The 18,636-nt window shown below is 44.8% G+C and overlaps 1 protein-coding gene and 1 non-coding gene across 2 annotated transcripts; both read right to left on the reverse strand.

Annotated features, from left to right (window-relative positions):
- Positions 1 to 3,848: 3,848 nt before the first annotated feature.
- PNP (purine nucleoside phosphorylase) lies at positions 3,849 to 12,685 on the reverse strand. The gene is made up of 6 exons (XM_032343145.1): positions 12,453 to 12,685; positions 9,423 to 9,592; positions 5,781 to 5,884; positions 5,401 to 5,576; positions 5,094 to 5,284; positions 3,849 to 4,508 (listed from the first exon to the last, which is right to left on the reverse strand). The coding sequence occupies exons 1-6, from the start codon at positions 12,461 to 12,463 to the stop codon at positions 4,282 to 4,284; spliced, it is 879 nt and encodes a 292-aa protein (XP_032199036.1). The 5' UTR covers positions 12,464 to 12,685; the 3' UTR covers positions 3,849 to 4,281.
- Positions 8,293 to 8,442, reverse strand: LOC116592053. The gene has a single exon (XR_004286285.1). It is a non-coding gene; the product is annotated as a U12 minor spliceosomal RNA (small nuclear RNA).
- Positions 12,686 to 18,636: the final 5,951 nt, after the last annotated feature.

Raw genomic sequence — 18,636 nt, forward strand, 5'->3', positions numbered from 1 at the left:
TAGAGGTAGAAGCAGGCTCCCGGCTTCCAGGAGCCTGGGATCATGACCTGAGCCAAAGGCAGATGTTTAATTACAGAGTCACCCAGGCGCCCCTCACTGTATGCATCTTATGTTGCTTAAGTTTTTAACTATGCGCTCAAAGTTTTAACGTAAAAAAAATGAAAACCACTAATTTGACTTAAGTGTATATTTTCATTGCTAAATTGCTTGCACTTTTACCTTTACATTTTATTTTATAACAGTGTAGTCTTTTAAGCACTACAAAAGACCAATTTGGTTAAATACTTAATGCTACCGGTGATGCTATTGTATTCAGCAAGTTTGGGGTGGAAGTTCTTTCTACCATCAAAACAGCCCTTTCTGCTTCCAATTTGGCTTCTGTCCATCAGAACAGTAGCATGATTTTCACCCATCAGTCCCTACTTAAAAAGCCTTCTTTTTTTTTTTTTGCCTAAATGAAGATTTTCACTCCTTAGCCTGGAATTGGACCCCTGAACAATCTAGCCTTGTTCACTTATCTCCCACTGTTCCCACACATGGTTTCTTCAATTTTGCCATTTTGTTCTGTTCAGTGATCAAACATTCCTCAAGTGCAAAACCCTCTTCACCGATTTTTCCTGTAGGGCCTAACTCAAGTCTCGCTGCCCCTTCCCACTCCTCATCCCATGCTGGTTCCCTTTGAATCCCTGTAGTACCTTTTATCATTGGCACTTAGCACAGGCTACTTTTCACACATTATTCCTTTTTCAAAAATTTTCCAAATAGTGACATCATAGGAAAAGACTAAAAGTAGGTGTAGAGGACACAAATGATTCAGCTTTTCTTTAACCCACGTATCCAATATCCGATTTAGATTGGAAGCTCTTTGTCCTTTTGCCAATTTATTTCATGGTTTGTAGGACAATGTTCTGTACAAAGTACATGATTAATAAACATTATTGGTGTTGATAAAGGTGACCATGATATGGCCAGGGCAGAAAAGCCTGCCTTGAAATGTGTGTTTTGACACCTATCCTGAGATTAAAGAAAATCAATTTTGGGGGGTGCCTAGGTGGCTCGGTCAGTTAAGCATCTGCCTTCCATTCAGGTCATGATCTCAGGACCCTGGGATTGAGCCCCGTGTCTGTTTCTCCCTTTGCCCCTCAGCTTTCCCTTGCTTGTGCTCTGTCTCTCAAATAAATAAAATCTTTTTCTTTTAAATCTATTTTGCAGGCACCTCTAGAGAGTAAGTCTCATCACAGACGGTTTCTGAGAACTACCCTTCTCTGGGTTCTCTTCCCAGACCTACCTTCCTTGACTTTTGCTTTATTCTCTTGCTCACCTAAACTGATCCATTCAGTTTGGGTTGAGTTGGTTGGCACTTTGAAGATACTTGATAAAATAGAGTGTACCCATGCAATGGACTATTCCTTGGTTATAAAAAGAAACGAGGTACTGACAGAGGCTGTAACCCAGAAGAACCTTGAAAACAAGCTAAGTGAAAGAAGCCAGATAAAAGTCCACATGATTGTATATACAATTCCCTTCATATAAAGGTCCAAGATAATTCTATCTATAGAGCAGAAACTAGACTAATGGTTGCTTGGGCTAGGGAGTGTTGAGGGCATAGTAGCTAAAATGTACAAGGTTTCCTTCTGAGTTGCTTAAAATAGTCTTGATTTCCTATGGGGATGATTATACTGACCTGTGAAAATACTAAACGCCAATCAATTATTTACTTTAAATGGATGAATGTTATTATACATAAATTAACTTAATAAAGTTGCTTTTATTCTTCTTTTAAAATTTTACTTATATGGGTGCCTGGGTGGCTCAGTGGGTTAAGCCTCTGCCTTTGGCTTGGGTTCTGATCTCAGGGTCCTGGGACTGAGCCCCATGTTGGGCTCTCTGTTCAGCAAGGAGCCTGCTTCCCACTCTCTCTCTGCCTGCCTTTCTGACTGCTTGTGATCTGTCAAATAAATAAATAAAATCTTTAAAAAAATAAAAGGATTTTATTTATCTGAGAGAGGAGGAGGGGCATAGAGGGAGGGAGAAGCAGGCTCCCCCATGAGCAGGCAACCTGGGAAGAGGGAGGGACCCTGGGATCACAACCTGAGCCGGAAAGCAGACACTTCATCGACTAAGCCACCCAGAAGCCCTTGAATCTAGTATTTTATCATTAAATACATGACACCCTTTACAGGGTAAATGGGCAAACCCATCTACTACATTTAAAAGGCTAAAGGTGTGTCTAACAATTCCATTTGAATCCTCTGGGACCTATTTTTTAGATGGCACCATTCTCATTCCCAAGCCCTCTCACGATGAGGCAGATCAGGGGTAGGAAAACCAAGCAACAAACGCTTTCCCTTTCTAACCTCCAAGTATGTTTGCCCGTGTCTCATTAGAACCCTCATGTTTTCTGTCCTCATTATACTTGTTGTGACAATGACCCATGAACATGTCTAGTACTTTTTACAGCTCTGTGCTTTGGCTTACCTGATTATGAAAACCTTTTCCTCCCTTCCATCCTTTAGGGCTAAACTCAAAGTTTTCATGAAACAACCCAATCCTTAAGGTCCAGAGTATACAACGGGTATATCCGTTGGGCTCCCATTTTATGTAACTTGTACACATTTTACATCATCTTGTATTAACAGTTAATGGTTTCACAAATGCATCTCTCTTAAGATTGAAGGGCAGTTAAGAGGACTTTTATATTTTTAATTTAATATTTTCTTGGCTGAGGGTGTTATAATTCACTAACTTGATAAAAAATGTTTATGAACCATCTCATTAGATCAACAAGTTACAGTTAACATACGTATCTGAAGGACACACAGTACTTTCCTCTAAGCCAGCTCTCTCACGGGCGCATGGCATACACCAGCAGAGTACCTGAATGTCCAGGTAGGGTTTAGAGCCAGTGGATGTACAAAAAATAGATGAGATAGAGAGTGGGGACAGGGCCATTCCAGGATACTTTTTCTTTGTGCTGGGTTCAGGTAGGTAGGTCAGTTACCAAACAAAGGATGATTTGAGAGGCTTTAAAAGTTTTCAATGGACAACTGACATTCACTACTATTAGTGGCTCATCCAATTCCACCTTTCCTCAAAAGGCAAAGAGGTCTGGGAGAGTAGCGTGGTTTTGCAACTCACCGGCCAGCTGAATGCAAACTGGTGAGTGCATAGAATAGTGCAATGAACCAGCAAATGCCTGGATGTTGGGTCACTGGGGTTTTCTGAGCAAGCAAAAGTGAAGAGAAAGATTAGAACCCAGGAATGAAACAATAGGAGAGAAGGAGGTGCTCAAAGAGAAGTGAAGTACGAGCTAACTTCACAGGTTTGCCTGGCGCTGGCAGGACTCGAACCTGCAGCGGGATGACTGGTAGCAGAGAAAGAGGTATTTGCCACAGCATTGCCAGAATGCAGAGAGGGAATGTAGGGGTGCCATTAATTATGGCACAAGTTAGGGTAAGGGAGAGAAAGAAACCAACAAGAAATATCATCAGGGCATAAGAAGAAAATAGCCAACTGTGGAACAGCTGAGACCAGTGAAGCAATTCAGATATTCATCAGAGTGTAGACAGGGCATGAAGCAATCAGAAGGCAAAGGACAGAGGCAAGACTGGTCTGAAGAAAGGGGCCGTCTTGTGCCAGATGTTAGCCCTTCCTTCTTTGCCTTCTAACATCTGTATCTTCCCGTCTTGGCTCTCCTCATGCTTCCATGCAGTCACACACCACCCATCTCAGTTCTTCGCCACTTGTCTTAGAAGCAGATAGTCACACAAGACATGGGATCTCAACCTCTGATGCCAAACTGGGCCTGTGCCCCTACCCTCATCCCAAACCACATAAAAATGAAGGAATTATTTCATCTTTCTTTTTATTCTCAAAATATGGGAATACAAAAGTCCTAGGGGTATTGGACTGTGATGGCCCTTACGGGGGGCTCTCCTGCTTTGGAGGAGTCAGAACTGAGTCCCCAGGAATGTGAATGCATTACATCAGAAGGACAGCAGTAGCTACTGTGCCAAGTTCAACAGCCCAAGTCACACCCCCGCCATAGACACAGCAAGGGCTGGGCTCTAGCTCCTGAAGAAGAAGGTAGGGAACTGATAAATGATTTGAGGGAACGATAAAAAAAGCCTCTGCAGAATGGTCTGGTGGGAGAAATGGTGAAGGTGAAGGGCAGGGATCTTCCTCTCCTTTCTCCTACTACTGAAAAGCAGAGGCACGTGACCCCCAGCAAGGGACCAAAGTAGACAGCAGCTACTTGGGTCCCATTAGGGAAAGGCCAGATCACTCCAGCTCACAGGCTTTGGCAGGTGGTGGGATACTGGCCATAAGAACAGAGACAAACTGTTCCAACTTTTCTGCAGCTTGTCTTCCAGCCTCCAGTACTTCCTCATGATTGGCCTTCTCCTTGGTTTCATAATCCAAGACGACTTTGTTAGTGATGAGGGAGAAGCCAAAGACTCGAAGTCCACAGTGCCTTGCAACTATAACTTCTGGAACTGTGCTCATGCCTGATGAGGAGAGAGAGGAAATCAACCATCAGGACCCTCAAAGGACTATTTTCCTCACCCTCTGGCCTCATCTCCATTCATTACCTCATTGACAATTTAGTATCTCAAAAAATCATCCAGAGAAGCAGCTAATTTCCTATCTGGCTTAGGTTGTTTTGTATTGCTTCAGTGAGTGGGGCCTCAGAGGGCCTTCCTTACACATCACTTATAAACACTACGATTACTTCTGTATCTGTTTCTGGTTATTCTGAAGTCAATTCTAAGGATGAGGTTCCATCTTCCAGCCAGAGGTACACAAAGTGGTCTATAATACTATTTTTTTAGAATACTCTTTAGAAGTAGTCATGGAATCATGGATGGGTCATTAGCATTATGGCTGTTAAAGCCCTAGGTGCTGGATGGGGAGGTTTAATGCTGACAAGACACCAAATCTCAACACCTTTCAAATCACTTTAACTCAATCTTCCCTTAAGTTAGATCCTCTCCCAATTTACCATTGAGGTCTATCATTTTTTACTCCTTTCCATCCCTATTTTTACCACGCCCCTCCCTCTTCGAGCCTCCAGCCAAAGTTCCCCTGCTCACCAACAGCATCTGCCCCCAGCTTCTGCAGCAGCCAACACTCTGCCACAGTCTCAAAGGAGGGGCCTGCCAGCATCACATAGGTGCCTTCCTTTAGCTCTCTCTGCTCCCCCAACTGTTTCCAGGCACTGTGAGCCTTCTGCCTCATATCCCGGTCATAGGCATTGGACATGGCAGGGAAACGAAGTCCAAACCTAGAGCACAGGTTAGAATCTCAGATTCCTGGAACCACAGGAGCCCTCTCCTGATTTCCAGACAAATCCTTAAACCTTACCCAGCTATAAAAAAAATTACAAAGCAAGATACACACCTTTCATCATTGGGCCCCATAAGAGGATTCACACCACTGAAGCCAGGTAAGTTGATGTGATCACGGATTAGCATGATATCTCCGACCTCAAACTCAGGGTTGAGTCCTCCAGCTGCATTGGTGACCACTAGGGTGTCCACACCCATAAGGTAGAAGACCCTCACTGGGAATGTCACCTTACAAAGCACAAGACAAAAGACCATAAAAAGTGTTCTTAACAATGTCACCAACGCACTCACACAGATAGGCAAGATACAGATCAGGAAAGAAGAGAAAGGAAAGGCCTAAAACCCATCTAGCCCAGGAATCTAGGTAATAAAATAGGATTAAGAACTCTCTCCCCCTCCTTCCAGATCCATCCAGGCTTTGACCTGACTTACCTTCCAGATCGAGTAGCCTTCGTACATGTGGAATCTGCCCTGCATCACCACACAGGCCTTGCCATTCAGGAATCCAAACACCAGTCGACCAGCGTGACCTGGCACTGTATGCAAAACAGAAAGGAGAAAGAATGGGGTGATGCCTTCATAGGATACATATCCACTGAGCGAGCACCCACTACCAGCCAACTCATTGCGCCCAACATGTGAAGGTGTAATTAAGCCGAAGAAAACATTCTTCTCTCTGCTTTCAGAAAGCCGAAGTCTGGCAGAGACAGAAATAAGTCAATCATAAGCCTACAAATAAGCATATAAATACATCTTGAGATTGGGGCTATGGGAGTAAGAATGTTCAATGTGAAGCATGCATGTAGCAAAGGAAAAGAAGGAGGGTTTTTTTTTTTTAAAGAAACTTCAAAAGGATAAGAAGGCCATACCACAAGAGAATGAAAGTGAGTAAAAAATAAAAGTGGGAAATAATGACTGCAGTAAATGTAGTCATTACATATTACTTTTCCAAAAATTTAAAAATTCTCAAAATGTCTTTTTTTTTTTTTTTTTTAAGATTTTATTTATTCATGGGGTGCCTGGGTGGCTCAGTGGGTTAAGCCTCTGCCTTCGGCTCAGGTCGTGATCTCAGGGTCCTGAGATCAAGCCCGACATCAGGCTCTCTGCTCAGCGGGGAGCCTGCTTCCCCCTCTATCTCTGCCTGCTGCTCTGCCTATTTGTGACCTCTCTCTCTCTCCCTGTCAAATGAATAAATAAAATCTTTTTTAAAGATTTTATTTATTCATTTGACACAGAGAGAGAGAGAAAGAGAGACACAGCACAAGCAGGGGGAGCGGCAGGCAGAGGGAGAGGGAGAAGCAGGCTCCCAACTGAGCAAGAAGCCTGACAAGGGGCTCAATCCCAGGACCCTGGGATCATGACCTGAGCTGAAGGCAGACACTTAACTGAATGCGACACCCAGGTACCCCTCTTCTTATTTCTTACCCTAACTAAACCATGGTTTAATTGACTCTTAAAAGGGAGCTCATGGTATATTCTAGCTTCCTAAAGAGGCTACTGACCAGCAGGCAAATGGGCAGAGTTTGGACCCATCTAAGTCACCTCCATTATGACCCACAAAACCATCGTGTAGGAATACAGGCCCCTAATGGGGCCTGCAGGGATGTGGGAGTGCCAAATAACTCCCCACACAGACATAAGAACCACTATTACCATTTCCCTTCTCTGGCATTTCTCCTCTAATGGACTAGACCACCTAACCAAGAGGGAATGGGTGGTGTGAGAGAGGGACCAAAAATCAAGCGGAAAAGTTGATGGATGGTCAGAGACAGAAGAGCTTATAAAAAAAGTAAAAAACCTGCCAGTAATAAAGCAGAGATAACAGAGCTAGGAAAACGAAAGTATAAAAAAATAGGTTGATAAAGAAAAATGAATCCACTTATCACTTAGTATGGCACCCTTCTTGGGGTGGGGGGTGGGGGCAGGTGGAGCCAATGTCATTGCCATCTCCCTTAGAAAACTTTGCCCTTTGCCTTCCCTCTCTCTCTTTTTTAAAGGATTTATTTATTTGAGAGAGAGGGCGCACAGGGGGAGGGTCAGAGAGAGAGAGGCTTAAGCAGAATCCCCACTGAAAGTCAGCAGGATTCTGGGCTCCATCTCACAACTCTGAGATCAGACCTGAGCTGAAACCAGGAGTCAGAGTCAGAGTCTGGGTGGCTCTGAGCCACCCAGATGCCCTACCCTCCCCCTCTTTTTAATCTTTCTTTCCCCAACCCCCCATTCCCACCTCTGTGCTCTGGTCTCCCAATCTTGCTTCATAGGGTCTGAAAAATACCTGTGCAAAGTCTTAACTCCTAGAGAAAAGGGGAAGGAAGACAGGAATTTAAAACATGAGTAAGGGGCACCTGGGTGGCTCAGTGGGTTCAAGCCTCCACCTTCTGCTCAGGTCATGATCCCAGGATCCTGGGATGGAGCCCCGCATCGGGCTCTCTGCTCAGTAGGGAGCCTGCTTCCCCCTCTCTCTCTACCTGCCTCTCTGCCTACTTGTGATCTCTGTCAACTAAATAAATAAAATCTTTAAAAATAATAATAATAAAATAAAATAAAACATGAGTAAACAAATCAATGGATATTAGTTATCTGAGAATTAATAAGTAAACCAAATAAACCACTCTTGCCCTTATTTTACCTGGTCTATCCGCTCTCCCCTCTTTTCCCCCCAGAGAACCGGCTAAGGTCACTAACCTAAAATTCATGAACCACAGGTGAAAACAGAGTTTCATAGGTAGTAAATGGGAAAATGTCAGTAAATTAAGAGGTTCAGCCAACATGGGAGAGTAGCAAAGGGAAGTGCGCGGCCGCTCCAGGAGTTGCCCACAGTTGGGGGTGGGGGGGCTTAAACCCTGAAGGTTAATCCAGTTTATTACTTACAAGTAATAGAAACTTCCCAGCCTCATTTATTACTTTCATATGAGCCTACTCTCAGTGTGAAAGGGGACGAGCAGGAGCAGATCGCGACTCTCAGGCATCTTGTAAAGTAGGTGCGTCACCTCAGGTGCAATCTTTACCCACTCAAAAATCCATCCCATGTTAGCAGTAAGGATTTGGGCGTCACCCCGAATTGTTATTTTCCTTACTCATAAATTGAAGGCATGGCTTCCTCCCTTTTTAAGTAAACTCTTCCCCAACAGGGGATTCGAAGTCCTAACCCTGAGACCAAGAGTTGCATACTCTACCCATGAGCCCAACAAGTACTCCCTACCTGCCTCTTTTCTGAGGGGTAGGCTTAGAGTTTTCTAGCTGCTATTAAGATGCTGGATATGCCATCCTCAGACCCCACAGAGCTCCATGTACATAGGGGACATCAGCTCCTTTCCCCTTCCAAAGGGTGAGTGTCAATCAGGTCTTGCGTATCCATGCATTATCTGTGTATTTTGTCTACAAGAACATGGCAGTCTGCGTGTTCATTTATTATTGGGCACCAGTGTGCACCTTATCCTGGGACAGGAGCTAGAGCTGGGGAGATTGGGAATGGTAGGGCTTCCCTGACTGTCCCTAGGAGCACTACTCTTTCCATTTAATCTGCAGACTGAAAAGAAATGAGAGGGGCTGTGCAGATGCAGTGACTACATAGTGTGTGGGGGTAAGGAGCATGGGAGTGAGATGCTGCAAAGCTTTATGAAATTCAGAATCATTACACCACTGGAAATATGTCATCATGTGGTACCATTGCCACACACCTGCCCTGTCTATTACAAAATTTCTTTTGGGGGGATTTCCTTCTAAAGTCACTCTGATTCATGGTGGTCTCTTTCCACCACCACCCCCCCTTTTTTAAAGACAGAGAGATTGAGAGAGAGCGCGTGCACAAGCAGGGGGAGCAGCAAGCAGAGGAAGAAGCAGGCTCCCCACTGAGCAAGGAGCCTGATGCAGAACTCGATCCCAGGGATTATGACCTGAACCAAAGGCAGATGCTTAACCAACTGAGCCACCCAGGTGTTCCTCTTTTCCCCCTCTCTTAAACAAGCTGTCCTTAGTCAAATGCTGTAGAGGCCAAGCAGGTGCAGGCATGAAAGAAGCACGCCTTCTCATCAGTATCCCTTGGTCCAATTCCTCCCCACCCCTTGCCAGCACCTGTACTTTGGGGAAAGTTTGGAATCTTGCTGTAGTCAAAGCTTTGGGTCTCCGTTAATTTATTGGCCAGATTCCCTAGCCCAGAGCCACAGATAATCGCCACTTGAGGTCGGTGCTTGGTTTGGCACAGAAGCCATTTACTCGTTTCCTGATAATCATCATACGTAAATCTAGGAGAAAAGGAAAATCAAGGTAAGTTTCTCTCCCAACCCAACACAGACTAAGGACTTTCCGTGCAAAAAGGCTGGGAGGTGTGCAGGGTGGTAGGGGACAAAGAAGCTAGACAAAGAACAGCCCCAGAGGGGGGATCCTTGCTCTCAGGAAATACCACACTAAGTACCCACCCACTCCTCTTTCTGAATCAGACCCACCCAGAGAAAGTCTGGCTGGAAACTCCCTCCTCATTCCCGAGCCTGGCAAAAGTTAATGATACTTATGTTTCCACCCTGACCCCAAGCTCCAACTTCAGTTTTGCTACCCTTGGCAGGTTTAGTATCTCTCTCTACGGCAAAGATTTAGAGAGGAAGGGCCCATAGAGTCTACAGAGAAGTACAGTAAAATAATCAAATCAAGGAGGCTAAAATGGCTGGGTCTCAGGATTAAGACTTCTTTAGGGCAGTGACAAGCCCAATACAATCCTTCTATCCAATCTATCACTGAGGATACTCAAAATGTAATTAAGACTACCCTGTGGGCAGGGATAAAAGGCAATGGGAACACTCCTAATAAAAATCTATGTGCCAGGGACGCCTGGGTGGTTCAGTGGGTTAAAGCCTCTGCCTTCGGCTCAGGTCATGATCCCAGGGTCCTGGGATCGAGCCCTGCATTTGACTCTCTGCTCAGCAGGGAGCCTGCTTCCTCCTCTCTCTCTGCGTGCCTCTTTGCCTACTTGTGATCTCTGTCTGTCAAATAAATTAAAAAAAAAATGTGCTAGTTATTTCCCCCACATCCATACTGCCTGGATACTCAGACCAACACAGATCCTGTTCAATGGAATTACAAAGGGTAACTTGCCACCAGCAACCAGATTAAGCACAAAAAAGCAGCTTTGGTTGTCAACAGCTCCAACAGAACTAAATGCCTCATGTTTCTCAACAGCAGCTGCTTACAAATTCTGTAAGCCCACCCCTAGAGATCCGTAATTCTGGGGAGAGTCCCAAGGATCTGTATTTTTTACAGAAGTGTCTTAGGTAATTCTGATTCAAAAACCAGGTTTAGGAATTTATGGTCTAGAGGAATGCAAACTCAAACTGGATTCTAGTCTCAATTTTGCCTGTTTAAGCAAATAACCTGTGTTTCAAGTATAAAGCAAAGGAACATCATCAGCCCCACCTGTCTTACAGGTGCAGTCTGAAAATGATTTAGAAACTTATCAGTAAGCTCCAAAGGCCTTACACTCCATAAATCAAGGTTCAGGACCACAGCACTTGAACCTTTCTCCCACTTTCCCCATCTGTGTTCTCCACCCTGCTCTCTCCTATCACCCTACTCTTCACCAAGGTTCTCTGCTCTTCAAAGACCTAACCATAGACACTTACTCAGAACCCACGCATACCCAAGAACCAACTGAGAATTCTTCTCACAATTCCAATCCAATTCTCAAACACCCAACTGGAAAAAAAAAACAAAGATGGGGTGGCAGGGGAGCGAGGGCTGCGACTGGGACTGAGATGTGACAGAGCTGAAGACAGCTAACCAAACCTTCAAAGGAAATCTTTTATTTAAAAGCAGAGGCTTTGAAACCATATGACTCTACAGTTGAACAGGCTACTCTCAGGGTAGTAACTGGATAAAGGATGGGGGGTGGGGTGGATAATGAGGCTGGGGCCACAGGATGATGCAAAGAAGCAATGAAACGGTTCATCAAATAGAATCCCCAAGAGGTGCAAAAGAAATGAAAGTGAGAAGCCCTGGACATCTAGCATATCTAGCAACAGTTTATACAACTTCTTCATGGGCCATCAGTCCCCCAAGAACATCCTGGATCTCAGTGCATCCAAGAGCTACCGTGATCCCCAATGCTGGTGACTTGGAATGCAATTTCTGGAACCAAAGCAGAGTTTTCCAAGGTGCGAGGTGGGAGGAATGGGCAATCTTTTGCTCAGTTCAATAAGTAAGGATTTCCTTCTCTCCTTGGAAACTCCATCCCCAACCTCCTTAAAAAAAAAAAAAAAAAAAAAAAAAAGGAGGTGGGGCGCGCGCCTGGATGGCTCAGTCGGTTAAGAGTCTCAATTCGGATCATGAGGCTCAGTCCATGAAGTCGGGGTCCTCTAATCTAGTCTCCCCGAGGGCTCCCTACTCAGCTCCTCCCAGTTCCTCTACCTCTCCCCTCTGCTCCTGCGCGCATTCTTTCTCTCAAATTTTAGAAGTCTTAAACTTTTTTTTTTTTTTTTTTTTTTTAAGTAGGCGCCACGCCCAAGGTGGGGCTTGAACTCAGGACTCTTGAGATCAAGAGTCACAGAGTCTCTACCGCCTGAGCCAGTCAGGCGCCGGGACTCGAAGTTATTTTAATTGGATCTCCAATTTGAAGGGAAGGGAGGCGCTGTGTGGGACTTCAGGATCTCTCCTCTGAAAACGGTCACCAAAAAAAAAAAAAAAAAAAAAAAAAACTCGCAGCTTTACCTAGACTCTACAACGCACATCTGTGAAAAGCACACGGGGTGGGAAGACCTCTTCCCGGTACGCGTGTCAGGGTGGCTGGGGGACAGGGCGTACGCCCGCCTGACACTTGGATCTCAGTGCGCGCGCGCACACCCACACAAACACACCGGTTCCTTTCCCGAGTAGACTACACCGTATTTACACTACACGGGTCCCCTTCATGCTCGGGTGACGCCAGCCCTGCTCGATTCCTGCCACCCCAGTGCTGCGCCGCGCGGCCGCGACACCTGGCTCCCCGCCAGGCCTCTCTGCATTTCCAGGGCACTCGTTCCCCCTCTTGGCCCCCTCGGGGCCCCGGTACCGGGCTTCCACATCTCGGGGACAGCAGTTTCCCCCTCCCAGATTCCCCGGGCCTGGTGTCCGTCTCACCGCTTCTCCATGGCGCCGCCGCCGCCGCCCTGTGGAAGAGACCGCCCTTGGCCTCTCGGATGCGGTCCGCTGAGCCGCTCCGCGTAGGGCTGAGCTGTACCGGCCGGGAGCGCTGTGCCCAGTCAATGCAGTTACTCGCAGCTGGCTCTCAGCCCAGCCCGGAGTCCCCAGCCAATGGCAGCCGAACACGCAAAGCCAGCCCCATCTCCATGGTGACACACCCAGATTCAATCGCCCGAGGTTGGGCTAACTACTTAATCTGAGTTCTCCCTGCACGGAACCTGACCTCGCTCCACCCCACCCGCTGGAGGCTTCTAGCACTGCATCCCAGCCCCCACTTCCGTTTGCAAGGCCGAAGTTTCCCTCAAGCAAGCCTCTTCGAGAAGAGGGTTACAAGCCAGGTTACAAGCCGAAACCCTTTGTCTGTAACTCCATTCCGGGTTGTGTCTAGAGCGAACCGCGAGAGTTTTGAAAAGACAAAAATTTAAACCTTATATCTTGCAACTGCAGAATAAAATTAAGTGAGCCTGTATCTGAGTTGGTTCAAAATTTGCAACGAGGATGCAAGGCAAACACAAATTTATTGGGGGTCTTAGGAATTGCAAATTGGGAGACTTGGATTTGGGAGGAAAACCAAATTGTGCTCCGCCGAAGGGAAAATGTTAAAAAAAAAAGGGGGGGGGCGGGGAATTCCAAGAAGATTTACATAAATTGTTTTGCCAAATTAGGATTGTCTAAGAGAGTCTAATTTCCGTTGAATTTCCAGTTTGCTTTCCGGGGCTGCAAGAAGCCAAGACGTTGCAGTTTGGCAACGAACTATATTTAAAGTTTATGCTCTGTGTAGAGATGGATCTACATAAGCCCCACTTCCCTAAAAGCTTCCTGGTTCCACTTTTCCTGACAGTAGTGATTCCATTCCAGGTTTTCCACTTCATATTTTTTCCCTTTTGACCAACATCTTTCCTTGGAAAGCATTGATGATCAACCACTGGGTCATCTGTTACCCACCTAGCTCAGAAGGTTCATTCCTAAAAGGTCATGCATGTCCCAAAGAGGAGGGGAAATGAAATGTTATAGATGATGAATGTCATGGAGAGCTTACAGTCACAGCAACAAAGAGGTTTTTAAGAAGCAAGTCTTAGACATTGTCCTCATCTTAAAAGTCCATGGAGTTAAAAAAAAAAAAAAAAAAAAGTCCGTGGAGTTGATTTGTCTTCAGGGATTGCCAATGGTTAGCTGTAGGTTGATCATTTTAAACCTCTGTGTGACCATAATTTTGACATCTTGAATGGCTAAACAACAGTGAGAAATACAAGCATCACTGATTTAATTATAATTAAAAAGGAGCATGTAAGTATAATAATAAGTATGATTATTTGTAATCCAGATCTTAGAAGGGCTCCAAGTCCTGTGGGGAGTCCACTGAAAAGTGGACTGAAAGAAAACTTTAAACTGACTTAGAGGACTGAAAAGAATTCTTTTAATGATGACAAGTTTAAGTATTTTGGTGGTTTTCAACTGAGCCTGTTTGTGAGGTGTTAAGCTAGGTGCAACACGAAGTCGTGGGGATGGCACAGACTCCTTGAGCAGCCAGCAAGTAATCCAAAGCTCTTCTGTCATCTGGTACAACTCAAGCAAGGGAATCTAGAGACCACTGTGCTCTAATGGTCCTCACAGTGGATCTGGCTATTCTATTAACCATCCAGGACAGATTCCTAATCATGACCTCATTTGACCTGCCAGAAAAAAAAATCATGAAATTCTAAGGAAATCCATACCTTCATTAGGATTGTATCCTATAATACAGGATGTCCATAGCGATTGTCCAGAGTGATGATCTTCCTATTTGTAGGAGTCATCTGCGAGGTCTTTTTTTTTTTTTTTTTTTTTTAAATTTATTTGACAAACAGAGATCAAGGCCAGGCAGAGAGGCAGGAAGGAAAGCAGGCTCCCTGCTGAGCAGAGAGCCCGATGCGGGGCTCAATCCCAGAACCCTAGGATCATGACCTGAGCTGAAAGCAGAGGCTTTAACCCACTGAGCCACCCAGGTGCCCCATGGGAGGTTGTTTAATGGAAATCATTTAATGGAAAGAGTTCTCTTGTTTCTATGGTGAGTGTCTTTAGGGCAGGAGAGATCCATGTAACCAACTGAAATACAGTGAAGGGAGAAACTAGATATTCTAGGAGACACTGTCCTGTCATTCTCTGACTATGATGAGGGAGCAGAAGGCAAGCTGAGGACAAAGCATAGGCTGACACCCCACAATGTACCTCTCCCCAAGTGGGATCTGTGTTCCTCAGGCACTCCTGGTTCCTGACTGCCCTAAAACTAAGGGAAGGAAAAAACAAATGGTTTTAATAGAGATCACCGTCTTGCAAGACATGAGTCTCCATCAGTTTACCAATGTCTTAGTGATTTACAAGAAAAAGAGCATTCTTATCAATAGCCTACCTCCCAGAGACCCATAACTCAGTTTCCTGGAGCTGTAACATCACCCTCCCTTCCTTGAGTGATGTGGGAAACCAGGACAGAAAGGAAAGTAAACAAAATTAAGTTTCTTCTTGACCTGCAGCCCATTGACAAGAACCTGAGATGGGCAGAGTATGACATTAATCCAGGAAATTCCCAACTATCTTAAGGTTGATGACTTACTAGAAGAAAAAACAAGCCTAGCTTGACAGTAGCAAGGCCTTTAGCATCCCGAGAATCTTCTATAGCATATCAAAGTCCTTTTGGACACCTCCCCTTTTCCTTGCCTCCCCCAACTCCTAAGTATATGATCAACCATTCCTCATAACCCCAGTGCAACAGCTCTTTCTGCCCACAGGTCCTGTCCCTGTGCTTTCATAAAATCACTTGTTTGCACCAAAGACATCTCAAGAATTGTTTCCTGGCCATTGGCTCCAGATTTCAATAATATTCAAAGACTACATCATCTAGGCAGTAAAATGTCCAAGGTTGCCACTTGTAGGCATGAACAAATGCCTACATATATCCCATAGGATATGGGGAGCACAAAATATTTCTTTCTAAGTCTGATTATCTATAGACTCATTTGTAGGTATGGAGGGTAAGATAGGAGAAAACCAGAGGTCTGTTTTGTTCAAGCAGCCAGATGACTGCTTCTTTTGATAGCAGAGCTTAGTTGAAAGACTCTTTTGCAAAGGGGTGGCAGGTAATTCGTTATGAAATTTAGAACAGTGTTAGAGGGTGAGTTTATGGTTAGGTCAGTAAAATGAGATCCCCAACCACTATGAAGTTCAGCAGGGACTCCCCAGGTAGGAATAGCCTTTTTTTTTTTTTTTAAAGATTTTATTTGTTTATTTTACAGAGAGAGATCACAAGTAGGCAGAGAGGCAGGCAGAGAGGGAGGGAGAAGCAGGCTCCCCACTGAGCAGAGAACCAGACATGTGGCTTGATCCCAGGACCCAGGCATCATGACCTGAGCCAGAGGCAGACGTTTAACGACTGACCTACCAATGGACCCCTGATAATTTTTGGTAATGACTTCAAGTTGTATTGTTTACCCCATGAAACCATCTAATCGGTTTTCTAATGTGTCAAATCATGTACATATTGCAGGACATATCTCTATAGGCAATCAGGGAAAATTGTTAGAACCTATCCATAGATTTCACCTGGGGTCAAATTTACAATCTATTCTGTTCATTTCTTTCTAGTTTGCCAAACAAATTTGTCAACAAATTCAGGAGAAACGGACGTTGCAAGTGGTAAGGGATAGGGTAGGGACTGACTTAAAGCAGCTGGGGTAGTAGCTGTATCAGCCAAATGATCTCCTTTGCTTTTCTCCATGTTTGTCTTAGAGTGTCATGGAATTTTAATGACCAAGAGATTTGGGCAGTTGGGTAGCATTTAAAGATCAAATATATCTTAAAAATTTTTTTTTCATTTTCTGTTCAGAAGTCAAGAAACCCCCTTTATTTCCAGATACCAGAACCATGAGTATACAAAAACGACGAGCAATACCAAACGCCTATCTACTATTGATATGATGTTAGCAGCTTTATTTTTACCTAGAAAATAGGCAGTAGGTATTGCCAGAGAGTTCTGCCTGCTGAGCAGAACTGGCCTCTGGTATGGGTTTAGCCTCAGTGGTTTCAGTTAAGGATATTACGGCATCACTGGCTCAGTAGTGACTGGTTTCACCTTTTAAGTAGGATCTGTCAGTAAACCAGATTAATTCAGCATTCTTATTTTTTTCTTTTTAAAATTTTATTTATTTGTTTATTTATTTATTTATTTATTTGAGAGAGAGAGTGTGAGCAGGGGAGGAGCAGCAGGAGAGGGACAAGCAGACTTGGCGCTGAATGTAGAGCCTACTCTACTCGGGGCTCAATCTCACACCCCTGAGATCATGCTCTGAACTGAAATCAAGAGTCAGACACTTCACCAAATGAGCCCAAGTGCCCCTAATTCGGCATTCTTGAGAGGCACTTCCTGTTTATCAATTCAAGGGGTTAAAAGTTGGTTCCTCTGTGTTAAACGGTCATGAGAGTTTTCATCACCTGGCAGAGAAAGAATGGCAGGAAATCCTCTTGAGGTTTTTCATCAGGCTCAAATGTGGAAATATTTTCCTCTTTTGGGAAAAGATATGTGTGCCTCATGGGCCTCAAGGACATCTCATCCTAAAGGATGAATAGCTGCTGAGGTACTAAAATGAATTGTCGAGTCCCTTGGATGAAACCCGTCTGAAAAGGGACTGGTAATGATTTTAAAACAGTTATAGGTATATTAGAAACTCTCAGCACTTGAGTAGTTCCAGGACTCTGAGGAGGCGGATGGGGTTAAGGACAGACAGCGTTGCCCAGTGTCCACAAGCTTTGGTCACTTCATCTCCCACAGCGAAATCTATCTCCTCCAAAGGATTGACCTGGAGGGTGGCTTGTTTTCCTGGGAAAGATGCCGTGAAATTTGAGGGCTAACAATCTTGTCATAGCCTCTCGAGTTTGAAGCAGTTCATCCAATGCTGAGGTTTTTTGCAGTACTGGCAATCCCTTAAGGGGGTGATTTGCCTGGAGGGTTTGGTAAGAAAGTTTAGTCAATTGCTGTAATTGCAGGCTGGTAACCTGGCTTGCTTCTATTTGAGTATTTAGGGCTTGTGTGGGTTTCCTTTTGGTATCATTTTGAATAGCCCACCAGAGCTGCCTGGCAGTAATTAACTCGGTCATGAGGCTGGTTGCATAGCAGTGCAGTTAAGTTCCAGTTTTTGATCTGAGTTGCAGGTTCCTCTTACAAACCTTCAATATAAGCAGAATTTAATGGGGTGGAAGAATGATGGGAAGCTTTCTGTGGAGTCTTTAGCTAATTTTGAGGCTTCCTTCACGCCTAAGGCCTTTTTGTGGGGAAGTCCAATAAAGAATCTTTTTGCCTCCATTCTCTGCCAAGTCTTTCATCTACTAACACGTGAAAGAGCTGATAAGAGAAAGAGAATCCTGGGGCACCTGGGTGGCTCAGTGGGTTAAGCCTCTGCCTTTGGCTCAGGTCATGATCTGCTGCCCCCCACCCCCCACCTGCCTCTCTGCCTTCTTGTGATCTCTCTCTATGTCAAATAAATAAATGAAATGAAAAAAAAAAAAAAGAATCCTGGCTTATAAATTTGGACTACAATCAAGAATTCTCTAGCAAACCCAGTAGGGTTTTCTTTAGGGTTGGGGAACTGCTTGGTAATAGCTCCAAAAGAGTTCAGCTTTAGTCCTAGGAGAATGAGAGAACTGGGGCCCTAAGATGTCATCTCCTGGCTTAACTTTAAAAGGGGGTACATCATGGCAGGCCTGTACATCATGGGACATCTCTGTGGCTCAGTTGGGTAAGTGTCTGCCTTGGGCTCAGGTCATGATCCTCGAAGGAGTCCCACCTGGAGCACCCTGCTCAGGAGGAAGCCTGTTCCTCCCTCTGCCGACAGCTCTCTCTGCTTGTGCTCTCTCTCTCTCTCTCATTGACAAATAAGTAAAATCTTAAAAAGAAAAAGGGGGGGTTCCGTCCTGAGGAGCCTCCAGATAATCATTACAGAAAGGAAGTTCAGCAGGCAAAGGGACAGGAATAGTGTATAGGTAAGCAGGGGTGGAGCAGAGGGAGGGAGGGATGGAGCAGCAGAGGATTCTTCTAGTTTAGTAAATCTCCGAGATAATTCAGAATTTGCCTTAGTTTAGAACTACTATCCTA

The sequence above is a fragment of the Mustela erminea genome, chromosome 5 (genome assembly GCF_009829155.1).
Source record: "Mustela erminea isolate mMusErm1 chromosome 5, mMusErm1.Pri, whole genome shotgun sequence".
In the NCBI taxonomy this organism is placed as follows: domain Eukaryota; kingdom Metazoa; phylum Chordata; class Mammalia; order Carnivora; family Mustelidae; genus Mustela; species Mustela erminea.

What these genes read in the sequence shown, in the direction of transcription:
- PNP (XM_032343145.1), bottom strand. An exon ending in AAGGCTACTCGATCTGGAAG is followed by an intron (nt 5,577 to 5,780) that starts GTAAGTCAGGTC and finishes GTGCTTTGTAAG; the next exon opens with GTGACATTCCCAGTGAGGGT. An exon ending in ATGGGGCCCAATGATGAAAG is followed by an intron (nt 5,285 to 5,400) that starts GTGTGTATCTTG and finishes CCTGTGCTCTAG; the next exon opens with GTTTGGACTTCGTTTCCCTG.